Source organism: Pelophylax lessonae (assembly GCF_965119305.1).
Source record: "Pelophylax lessonae genome assembly, chromosome: 13".
NCBI lineage: Eukaryota > Metazoa > Chordata > Amphibia > Anura > Ranidae > Pelophylax > Pelophylax lessonae.
Genome location: NC_138780.1, coordinates 209,902,566 through 209,915,182, shown reverse-complemented (window position 1 = coordinate 209,915,182; position 12,617 = coordinate 209,902,566). Strand labels below are relative to the sequence as shown.

The following is a 12,617-nucleotide window of genomic DNA, read 5'->3' as shown; positions in this document are numbered from 1 at the left end:
ATCTACCTTGTAGAATTTAGTAAAAGTGTGCACAGTCGACCAAGTCGCTGCTTTACAAACGTGTACGACCAAAGCCTGATGGCGAAACGCCCAAGAGGCACTCAGCACTGTAGTAGAATGCGTCTTTACAGGGAAAGGAAGAACCTTACTCTTGACAGAATAAGCCTCAACAACCGTCTGCCTGATCCATCTGGATATGGTCACAGCAGACGCAGCCAAACCTTTGCGAGGACCGTCCAAAAGCACAAAGAGTCCCACTTTCCAAGGAATGCAAGGCAATTTCCTTGGGATGCTTAGGCTTAGGACATAAGGAAGGCAACACAATGTCTTCATTAAGATGAAAATCCAACACCACCTTAGGGAGAAAAGATGGATTAGGTCAGGAGTACCACTTTATCCCTGTGGACCACCAAACAAGGTGAACGACAGGACAGCATCGCCAACTTCGATACTCGGTGAACAGAAGAAGTAATAGCCACTAGGAAGGCAAGCTTCTGCGAAAAAGAAAGCAGAAAAATCTCCCTAATATTCTAAAAGGAGGCTTTTGAAGAACAGATAAGACCAGATTGAGATCTCACGGAGGCAACGGGGGATCTCCTCAGAGGAGCCAAACGACGTGCCCCTTGAATAAAAGTGCGAATAAAGCTATTAGCCAAGGCCGACACTTGACCCTTGATAGTGCCCAATGCCAAGTGTTGCTCAACTCCGCTTTGCAAAAAGGCCAAAACCCTAGCAATGGAAAACAAGCGAGGATGCAGCTGCGATTCACACCGTGAAATGTACGATTTCCACGTACGATGATAGATCTTCCTAGAAGTCGACTTCCTGGCCTTCAAGAGGGTAGTAATCACTGAGTCAGATAGACCTCTATCCCTCAACACCTTGTTTTCAACAGCCAAGCTGTTAAAGCCAGCAACCGTAAAGCAGGATGGAAGATCGGGCCTTGAAACAGCAAATCTTCCCATAGAGGAAGTCGCCACAGAGGATCCACGACCAGTTTTACCAGTTCTGCGTACCAAGACTGCCGAGGCCAGTATGATGCCACCAGAACAACTGGAATGCCTTCCACCACCACCCAGCGCAGAAATTTCGGCAGGAGTACGAGCAGAAGGAAGGCATAAATCAGGCAATACTGGCTCCAAGGAGCCACCAGAGCGTCTGTGGCGTCGCAAGAGGATCCCGAGACCTGGCCACAAACCACTGAACTTTTCTGTTGAGGTGAGCCGCAAACAGATTCACCTCCGGAGTCTCCCACCGGGCACACAGGAGGTGAAACACTTCCGGATAAAAAGGGACCATTCCCCTTGATCCAACACCTGACGACTCAGGTAATCCACCTGCCAATTCACCACACCCGGAATGTGGACTGCGGAAAGAGCCGAAACATTGGCTTCTGCCCAAACCAGAAACTCGGCCACATCCTTCGCCGCCAAGGCACTCTTGGTGCCCCTTGATGATTGATGTAAGCCACAGCTGTGGCACTGTCCGACTGTATCCAAACCAGAGAGCCACGTAGCCGACTCATCCAGTGGAACAGGCAAAGCTTGATCACCGTCAGTTACAGAATATTGATCGGCAAGGAGGACTCCTCTGCTGCCCAGGTCCCCTGAGCACAATGTTTTTCCGGCACTCCACCCCAGACCACCATCCAGAACGGTAGGAATGACTTGCCCTGGCACAGAAAAGGTGACTGGATCCACCAGGATAGAGCAGACTTTGTGACATGGCTCAAACAAATCTTCTGGTCCAACGACGGAGGAACCCTGTTCATTTTGCCAGGATCTCCTCTTGCAGAGGCCTCGAGTGAAACTGAGCAAAAATTGGACTGTTTTGAAAGTTGCCACCATTAGGCCCAGGGCACTCATGCAAGTCTGCAAGGGAGGACTGATGGGTTTCCATCAGCAACCTGATCGTCGTTTGCAGCTTCTGAAGCTTGTCCAAGGGGAAAAAGACCCTTGCCAGAGCAGAGTCGAGAGACAGCCCCAGATAGGTGACCCGTACGGATGCTGTCAGAGCAGATTTTATTAAATTAATCGTCCATCCAAATTCTTGAAGGGTCTGACTCGTGATCGAAATGTTGCCCAACAGATCTGAATGGGAGATTGCACGCAACAGGAGATCGTCCGGATATTCCACAATTGAGATTCCTCGCTGACGTGACAAGGCCAGCACAGGGGCCAAGACCTTGGTAAAAAAAAAAACTCTGGGAGTGGAGGCGAGACCAAAGGGTAACGCCACAAACTGAAAGTGCTCTTCTGCCACCACAAAAGCGGAGGAATCGCTGGTGTCCCTCGAAAATAGGGACGTGGAGATACGCATCTTTGATATCGATGGAGGCCAGAAAATCCCCGATTCAATGATGCCACCAACGACCGAATGGATTCCATTCTGGAACTTCTGCAGTCGCAAAAGCGGTTCAGAGCCTTGAGGTCCAGGATTGGACGCACCTTGCCCTCCTTTCTAGGCACCATGAACAGGTTTGAATAGAAACCTTGAGAGTGTTCCTGAGGAGGAACCAACAATATCACCCCTTGAGCCAGGAGATCTTTCACAGCTTCCTGCAGATCCTTCAAACGGTCCAGAGACAGGTGAAGATTGGACTGAAAAAAACCTGTCCCCCGGCCGGGACCAAAACTCGATCTTGTACCTGGAACAAAACAGTTTGCGAACCCATTGTGCTGAATGATGGAAGTCCAGGGTTCCTGAAAGAAGCGCAGACATCCCCCCCACCACAGAAACGGGTGAGGGCGCCCCTTCATGCTGAAGAGGACTTGTCAGCAGCACTGGACTGACTGACCTTGGGCTTGCCCCAATGCTTTTTAGTCCCTCCAGAATCTCTGAACGGCTTACCTTTTTCTTGCGCCCCGGAGGCACGAAAAAAAAAAAAAAAAAAAAAAAGTCCGTGAGCGGTAAAGGAAGGCCCCCCACTTAGCACAGGGTGTTTTACCTTTGGAGGATTGAGGAAGAAGAGTACTCTTCCTGCCAGTCAGACCCTTGATCAACTCATCCAGTGAGTCACCAAACAAGCGTTCTCCCAGAAAAGAGAGATCTGTCAGGGCTTTCTTGGAAGTTTGGTCAGCCGACTAGCTCTTCAGCCAAACCTTGGTACCGGGCAGCCAGGGGGATCTTTTAGAAGTTACAGGTCCCATTATCCCCCCAAGGCCACCAGGGGCAAGGGGGGGGGGTGACGTTTACTCACCATACCATGGACTGGGTGGGCTCCACTCTGGGCAGACCTCCTCGCAATCAAAGTGGGGGTGCTGCCAGCCGAGGGGTACACCAACTCAGGGCGTTCCAGGTTGTTGTGTCCTGGCGAGACATCCGCTCCCAGGCTCGCCCCCATCCGGAAAGGGGCTCTGTCATGGCAAGGTCTTTGGCAGGACTATAACCTGCTCACGCTAGTAGGCCAGGCTCGGGCTGGACCATAAGGATCTAGATTATCAAGTGTGAAACCCCAGCCGTCATTGCTTGCAGATCACCAGGAGGATCCCCCTGAACACTAACTAGCAAAGTGAGTAAAGAGTAAAAAAAAAATAAAAATATTCTGAAAAGAATAAAAAAACTGAGACCAGAGTCCTACTTGTTCTCTAGGCAGAAACAAACTGGTTTGCTGAACTGAGTGTGTGGGTTATGCCTGTGGGGACAGCATAACCCATTCAGCTGATGAAGATGAGGCTGCGTCTGTCAATGGACGAGAGAGAAAATGTCCAGGTCATGAAGGGGGTAAATCTTCCAGGGGGCAAGGGGTTAAAGAACCAAAAAATAAAATAAAACTTGTGTGGGGGAGGGTTAGAGTTGAACACACAAGGGGCATGTCCCCCAAAGCTTGCCAGTGTCCAATCACAGGAAGGTACCCGCCTATAACTCGAGTATTCAGCTTGTGTCTGTATGATTCGGGGAACACATCGCACGTTATGAGGGTAAACACGCCTTGAGGTGCGTTAATGTACAATGTAACACACATTGCATCGTACGATGTGCGTTTGCATTGTTTTCAACAAAATGCAAAAGGTGTGAATGTGTAAGAAGAGTCACTGTGAATGTGTAAGAAGATTCACTGCTAGGAGTGGGAGCATTTCAGATGAGAGTATGAATTCCTCCAAGCCTGCAATGCAGAGAGCTCAGATAGGACTTCCCAGACTTTGCTGATTACAGATATGTGAATGTACGCAGCGCTGGCGCGGTGGCGCAGCGCGGGCATGCAGAACTTACCATAGGAGGCAATGTACCTCAGAGATCGGGGATGTACCTAAAAACAAAGCCGGCTCTTCTGGATCCACAATGGTGTCCTGATTCCATCCTGCATGCTGTGATTGGCTGAGGAGCCGGGGGAGAACAAATGTTATCTAGACATGGATGAGCACATCCCCCGTTACACAACGCCCAATTTGAAGACGATGGTTCTAAAATAGAACACCAATTTCTCAGCAAAGCTCGAGTCAAATAATGGAGGCGGAGATTGTTTTTGGGAAATAAATGTATTTACAGTATTAAAATACAAAAAGTACGCCCGGTGTCTGCGAGTAACACATGAAAGAAACTGACAGTCCAGACCAATCCGAAGGATCCAATCCGCAGATTTCATAAAATGCTCAGCGAGGTGGAGAAATGTCATTGGTAAAACCTTGGCGGGGGTTGAGAGGAGAGGAACAGCCTCATGCAGAGTCTCCATGCAGTTGCTTTCTGAATTAGAACCGGCTGGGGAGGGGCCCCATACGCCACCTCCCCCAATGCCCAGGCCCACCCACCACCTGCACACCCTCCTCATATATCTGTACATTAATTCTGTGTCATTATACAATAATGTGATAGAAGCGGTGCCGGGACAGATGATCAGCGGAAGGAGGAAGCGGTCACATGACTTCTGGGCGGGGGAGGGGTCATTAATTTACAGGGTCACGGATGCTGATACGGTGCAGGTGGGTTTACCAGCACAGACAATACATCTGAGTAGTACCACCTTCGTACCAGCAGTGGGCACTAGAGGGAGCACAATGCTTAAGACGAATGCCAGCCTGAAAAGCCTTTGCTGGAAGCTGCCATTCACAGATATGGCGGGTACAATCCCAGGAATGAAAGGGTTAAAGAACTCAGGGGTGACACACACGCTTACGGCGGGCCCAGCGCTCAGGGGTGACATACACGCTTGCGGCTAACCCAGCGCTCAGGGGTGACACACACGCTTACAGCGGGCCCAGCGCTCAGGGGTGACATACACGGTTACGTCTGGCCCAGCGCTCAGGGGGGTGACACGCGCGGTTACGGTGGGCCCAGCGCTCGGGAGTGACACAAACGCTTACATCGGGGCCCAGCGCTCAGAGTGGTGACACACGTTTACGTCGGGCCTAGCGCTCAGGGGTGAAACACATGCTTATGGCAGGCCCAGCGTTTAGGGGTGGCACACACACACACGCGGTTACGGCGGGCCAACGCTCAGAGGGGTGACACGCTTACGTCAGGCCCAGCGCTCACACGCACGGTTACGGCGGGCCCAGCGCTCAGGGGTGACACGCTTACGTCAGGCCCAGCGCTCAGGGGTGACACGCACGGTTAGGGCGGGCCCAGCACTCAGGGGGTGACACGCACGGTTACGGCAGGCCGAGCGCTCAGAGGGGTGACACATGCTTACATCGGGCCCAGCGCTCAGGGGTGACATACACGCTTACGGCGGGCCCATCGCTCAGGGGTGACACGCACGGTTACATCTAGCCCAGGGCTCAGGGGTGACACGCACGGTTACGGCGGGCCCAGCGCTCAGGGGGTGACACGCACGGTTACGGCAGGCCGAGCGCTCAGAGGGGTGACACATGCTTACATCGGGCCCAGCGCTCAGGGGTGACATACACGCTTACGGCGGGCCCATCGCTCAGGGGTGACACGCACGGTTACATCTAGCCCAGGGCTCAGGGGTGACACGCACGGTTACGGCGGGCCCAGCGCTCAGGGGGTGACACGCACGGTTACGGCAGGCCGAGCGCTCAGAGGGGTGACACATGCTTACATCGGGCCCAGCGCTCAGGGGTGACACGCACGCTTACATCGAGCCCAGGGCTCAGGGGTGACACGCACGGTTACGGCGGGCCCAGCGCTCAGGGGTGACACGCACGGTTACGTCCGGCCCAGCGCTCAGGGGTGACACGCACGGTTACGTCCGGACCAGCGCTCAGGGGTGACACACACGCTTACGGCAGGCCCAGCGCTCAGGGGTGACACACACGCTTACGGCAGGCCCAGCGCTCATGTTTATAGATCTTCCCCAGTCCTGAGATGTGAGGGACGCTCATCCAGCCACCATGCCATTTCACTTGGTGATCCAGGCCAGTAGCAGACTTCCTGTCTGAGGGTGACAACACACGCCCCTCATAGATGGGAGGAGCTATGTGGTCACCCAAGCCAGGACTACAAACACCCCTCCTCCCCCATCCCAGAGAGGGAGGGTGCTGTAGTTCTCATACAGTTGGGCACAAAGTGACAGCACAGGAAAGATGCTGGTCAGAAGATTTCTGGCAGGATCAACAGGCACTGAAAAGGAAGACGGTGGTTAGGGGTCACTTACATCAGTGGTCCTCAAGGCACACTAACAGGCCAGATTTTAACTATTACCTCAGGGAGATGCAGACTAGAGTACTGCAATCACTGAGCAGCAAATGATATCACCTGGGATGTAATTTAGTTATCTTGGCCTGTTAGTGGGCCCCCGAGGACTGGAGTTGAGGACCACTGACTTACACGAATGGCAGCTTCCATCAAAGGATTTGCAGCTAGAAGTCCATATGTGTAATTCTGGGCGTGGCCAACCCAAGGGCGGAATATTGTACTCTTCCGGGGATGGGAATAAAGGCACTGCAGGGACCGCGGGGGAGGGGGGAGTGACTACATGGTACAGACCCTGTAAAAGAGCAACCCCCCTCCCCAAGAAGAGGAGCAGCTATGCAATGAATGGAGAAAAACAAACCAAAATCTCCTAAAATCAGATCTTTACAACTCTGCAACTGTCCTCCGCAAATAAACCCCGCCCCCCCCCCCCGGCTGACCATCCCCCACCACCGCCCCCCAAATATGGACTAAAATGGATTTAATTAACACTACCTTAAATCACATCTAGGGGGTGTTACATGATTCCATACAGCGATATACGGTACAATTATACAAAAAGGTGACATCTAAAAATACAACCAAATGAAGAGCAAACAAAACCTATTATTAGAAACTTTTTTCTTTTTTTTTTTTCTATTCTTTTTTTTTTTTTTTTCATTTTTTTCTTGCAGGAAAAAATACTTTATAAGTATTGAAGAGTGAATTCGGCATTGAGTACAGCGAGTGTCCGCCGCGTCTACTGCAAGCATCGTCCTCAGTCCGTCCCCGAGAAGTGTACAATATGCACACCGGGAAATATACAATAAAATAAAAAAATAATTCAAGAGGTGAGCGTCCAGGTAGAAGTGTGAGCATCAATGTCGGGGGAGGGGCTGGGGGGACTTTACAAAACAAAAACACTCTGAAATGGGGGAGGGGAGGGTAAAGTCCGCGTCCATTGAAGAATTCACTACAGAACTTTATCAAAACTGTCTCTGAGACGAAGAACCTCTTAAAATGTATCCTGGGAAGTCATATACAAAGGAGGGGGAGGGGCGTATTCTGATCATACACCGGTCACATCGCTGCACTGGGTGACACGTCTTTCCAAAAAGTCTTACTGGTTGTTCTTGGCTTTGGCGTGTGTTAAAATGTGAGATTTCAGATTCGTCGACTGGGCAAATTTCTTGTTGCAGCCGTCAAAGGGGCAAACATAGGGCCGGTCCCCGGTGTGAATCCGCACGTGTGTGCGCAAATTGAAGTCCAATGAGAATCGCTTTCCACAGCCTTCAAATGTGCACTGCAAGAGAAAGGGGGGCAGGGAGAGTTAGACAAAAATGCATCATCCAGTCGCCTTCTAGGATGTAAACTGCCTGCAACCGCAGCCCGCCCCGCTAGAGACCGCAGCCAGCCAGACCGCCCGCCCGCCCCGCTAGAGACCGCAGCCAGCCAGACCGCCCGCCCCGCTAGAGACCGCAGCCAGACCGCCCGCCCCGCAAGAGACCGCAGCCAGCCAGCCCGCCCCGCTAGAGACCGCAGCCAGCCAGCCCGCCCGCCCCGCTAGAGACCGCAGCCAGCCAGCCAGCCCGCCCGCCCGCCCCGCTAGAGACCGCAGCCAGCCAGCCAGACCGCCCACCCCGCTAGAGACCGCAGCCAGCAAGACCGCCCGCCCGCCCCGCTAGAGACCGCAGCCAGCCCGCCCGCCCCGCTAGAGAGGACTGGAGTTGAGGACCACTGACTTACAGGAATGGCAGCGTCCATCAAAGGATTTGCAGCTAGAAGTCCATATGTGTAATTCTGGGCGTGGCCAACCCAAGGGCGGAATATTGTACTCTTCCGGGGATGGGAATAAAGGCACTGCAGGGACGGAGGGGGGGAGGGACCACAGCCTGCTCTCCCCGCTAGGGACCGCAGCCAGAAACCACAGCCAACCAGAGACCACAGCCAGCCAGCCAGAGACCACAGCCAGCCAACCAACCAACCCGAGACCACAGCCAGCCAGCCAACCAACCAACCAACCCGAGACCACAGCCAGCCAGCCAACCAACCCGAGACCACAGCCAGCCAACCAACCAGAGACCACAGCCAGCCAACAAACCAGAGACCACAACCAACCAGAGACCACAGCCAGCCAGCCAACCAACCAGAGACCACAGCCAGCCAGCCAACCAACCAGAGACCACAGCCAGCCAGCCAACCAACCAGAGACCACAGCCAGCCAACCAACCAGAGACCACAGCCAGCCAACCAATCAACCAGAGACCACAGCCAGCCAACCAACCAGAGACCACAGCCAGCCAACCAACCAACCAACCAACCAGAGACCACAGCCAGCCAACCAACCAGAGACCACAGCCAGCCAACCAACCAGAGACCACAGCCAGCCAACCAACCAACCAGAGACCACAGCCAGCCAACCAACCAACCAGAGACCACAGCCAGCCAACCAACCAACCAGAGACCACAGCCAGCCAGCCAACCAACCAACCAGAGACCACAGCCAGCCAGCCAACCAACCAACCAGAGACCACAGCCAGCCAACCAACCAGAGACCACAGCCAGCCAACCAACCAACCAGAGACCACAGCCAGCCAACCAACCAACCAGAGACCACAGCCAGCCAACCAACCAACCAGAGACCACAGCCAGCCAACCAACCAACCAGAGACCACAGCCAGCCAACCAACCAGAGACCACAGCCAGCCAGCCAACCAACCAGAGACCACAGCCAGCCAACCAACCAACCAGAGACCACAGCCAGCCAACCAACCAACCAGAGACCACAGCCAGCCAACCAACCAACCAGAGACCACAGCCAGCCAACCAGAGACCACAGCCAGCCAACCAGAGACCACAGCCAGCCAACCAACCAACCAGAGACCACAGCCAGCCAACCAACCAACCAACCAGAGACCACAGCCAGCCAACCAACCAACCAACCAACCAGAGACCACAGCCAGCCAACCAACCAACCAACCAGAGACCACAGCCAGCCAACCAACCAACCAACCAGAGACCACAGCCAGCCAACCAACCAACCAACCAGAGACCACAGCCAGCCAACCAACCAACCAACCAGAGACCACAGCCAGCCAACCAACCAACCAACCAGAGACCACAGCCAGCCAACCAACCAACCAGAGACCACAGCCAGCCAACCAACCAACCAGAGACCACAGCCAGCCAACCAACCAACCAGAGACCACAGCCAGCCAACCAACCAACCAGAGACCACAGCCAGCCAACCAACCAACCAGAGACCACAGCCAGCCAGCCAACCAACCAGAGACCACAGCCAGCCAGCCAACCAACCAACCAGAGACCACAGCCAGCCAGCCAACCAACCAACCAGAGACCACAGCCAGCCAACCAGAGACCACAGCCAGCCAACCAACCAACCAGAGACCACAGCCAGCCAACCAACCAACCAACCAACCAGAGACCACAGCCAGCCAACCAACCAACCAACCAGAGACCACAGCCAGCCAACCAACCAACCAACCAGAGACCACAGCCAGCCAACCAACCAACCAGAGACCACAGCCAGCCAACCAACCAACCAGAGACCACAGCCAGCCAACCAACCAACCAGAGACCACAGCCAGCCAGCCAACCAACCAGAGACCACAGCCAGCCAGCCAACCAACCAGAGACCACAGCCAGCCAGCCAGCCAGCCAACCAACCAGAGACCACAGCCAGCCAGCCAACCAGAGACCACAGCCAGCCAGCCAACCAACCAGAGACCACAGCCAGCCAGCCAACCAACCAGAGACCACAGCCATCCAGCCAACCAACCAACCAACCAGAGACCACAGCCAGCCAACCAGAGACCACAATGAATACAAAGATGGACAAGTCTCATCTTCATGACAAGGCCAAACCAACTGGATTGGAATCCTGAATCAACTCAGCCCACGCAAGTGAAGATCCCAACCTTCACTCTGGAGGGATAGTAGGATTGAGCCCCCCTCCCCCACCCCCATCTGCCTCCACTTTTACTGAACCTCCAGCTACTGCCAAAGACGTCACGTGGACCACCATGAGGATGTCTTGTGATCAGTGAAGGAGCCAGACCCCGCGGCTGGTGACCATCATTGTATGACCCCCCCCCCCCCCCCCAACTATTCCACTGACTTCCAGACAGACAACAAATTACAAAGCACAGAATTCCCACTCCATAGGAGATCGATCGGGAATACAGGATCATTACCTGAAATGGTTTCTCTCCAGTATGAACCAGTTGATGTCGCTTTAGTTTTGAACTTTCCACAAAGGCTTTCCCGCACTCGGCACAGACGTGGACCCGCGGCCCGTGGGTGTGTAGGTGTTTCCTCATGGCGGAGTTATCCCTGAACATCTTGGTGCATCCCTGCAAAACGACAGACAAACACACTGCATTACAAGGACACACCCCTCCCCTACACTGCATTACAAGGACACACCCCTCCCCTCTCCCACCAACACGCTGCATTACAAGGACACATCCATCCCCTACACTGCATTACAAGGACACACCCCTCCCCTCCATTACAAGGACACACCCCTCCTCTCTCCCACCAACACGCTGCATTACAAGGACACACCCTCCCCTACACTGCATTACAAGGACACACCCCTCCCCTCCATTACAAGGACACACCCCTCCTCTCTCCCGCCAACACGCTGCATTACAAGGACACACCCTCCTCCATTACAAGGACACACCCTTCCCTCCACTGCATTACAAGGACACACCCCTCCCCTCCACTGCATTACAAGGACACACCCCTCCCCTGCATTACAAGGACACACCCCTCCCCTCCATTACAAGGACACACCCTCCCCTCTCCCACCAACACGCTGCATTACAAGGACACACCCTCCCCTCCACTGCGTTACAAGGACACACCCACCCCTCCACTGCGTTACAAGGACACACCCCTCCCCTCCATTACAAGGACACACCCCTCCTCTCTCCCGCCAACACGCTGCATTACAAGGACACACCCTTCCCTCCATTACAAGGACACACCCTTCCCTCCACTGCATTACAAGGACACACCCCTCCCCTCCATTACAAGGACACACCCCTCCCCTCTCCCACCAACACGCTGCATTACAAGGACACACCCCACCCTTCCATTACAAGGACACACCCCTCCCCTCTCCCACCAACACGCTGCATTACAAGGACACACCCCTCCCCTACACTGCATTACAAGGACACACCCCTCCCCTCCATTACAAGGACACACCCTCCCCTCTCCCACCAACACGCTGCATTACAAGGACACACCCTCCCCTCCACTGCGTTACAAGGACACACCCACCCCTCCACTGCGTTACAAGGACACACCCCTCCCCTCCACTGCGTTACAAGGACACACCCCTTCACTGCGTTACAAGGACACACCCCTCCCCTCTCCCACCAACACGCTGCATTACAAGGACACACCCCTCCCCTCCATTACAAGGACACACCCCTCCCCTCTCCCACCAACACGCTGCATTACAAGGACACACCCCACCCCTCCATTACAAGGACACACCCCTCCCCTCTCCCACCAACACGCTGCATTACAAGGACACACCCCTCCCCTACACTGCATTACAAGGACACACCCCTCCCCTCCATTACAAGGACACACCCTCCCCTCTCCCACCAACACGCTGCATTACAAGGACACACCCTCCCCTCCACTGCGTTACAAGGACACACCCACTCCTCCACTGCGTTACAAGGACACACCCCTCCCCTCCACTGCGTTACAAGAACACACCCCTTCACTGCGTTACAAGGACACACCCCTCCACTGCGTTACAAGGACACACCCCTCCCCTCTCCCACCAACACGCTGCATTACAAGGACACACACTCCCCTCAATTACAAGGACACACCCTTCCCTCCACTGCATTACAAGGACACACCCCTCCTCTCTCCCACCAACACGCTGCATTACAAGGACACACCCCTCCCCCACGCTGCATTACAAGGACATACCCTTCCCCTCCCCCACCAACACGCTGCAAGCGCTGCATTACAAGGACACACCCCTCCCC

At 54.3% G+C, this 12,617-nt stretch overlaps 1 protein-coding gene across 1 annotated transcript in view; it reads right to left on the bottom strand.

Moving 5' to 3' along the window:
* Nucleotides 1-7,488: 7,488 nt before the first annotated feature.
* YY1 (YY1 transcription factor) overlaps nucleotides 7,489-12,617 on the bottom strand; it is a 12,005-nt gene continuing 6,876 nt past the window's right edge. Inside the window, exons 3-4 of the mRNA XM_082242713.1 lie at nucleotides 10,788-10,946; nucleotides 7,489-7,876 (exon numbers count right to left, since the gene is read on the bottom strand). Of these exons, the coding sequence (XP_082098839.1) occupies nucleotides 7,694-7,876; nucleotides 10,788-10,946 (342 nt within the window). The 3' untranslated portion in view covers nucleotides 7,489-7,693. The remainder of the gene's footprint in view (nucleotides 7,877-10,787; nucleotides 10,947-12,617) is intronic.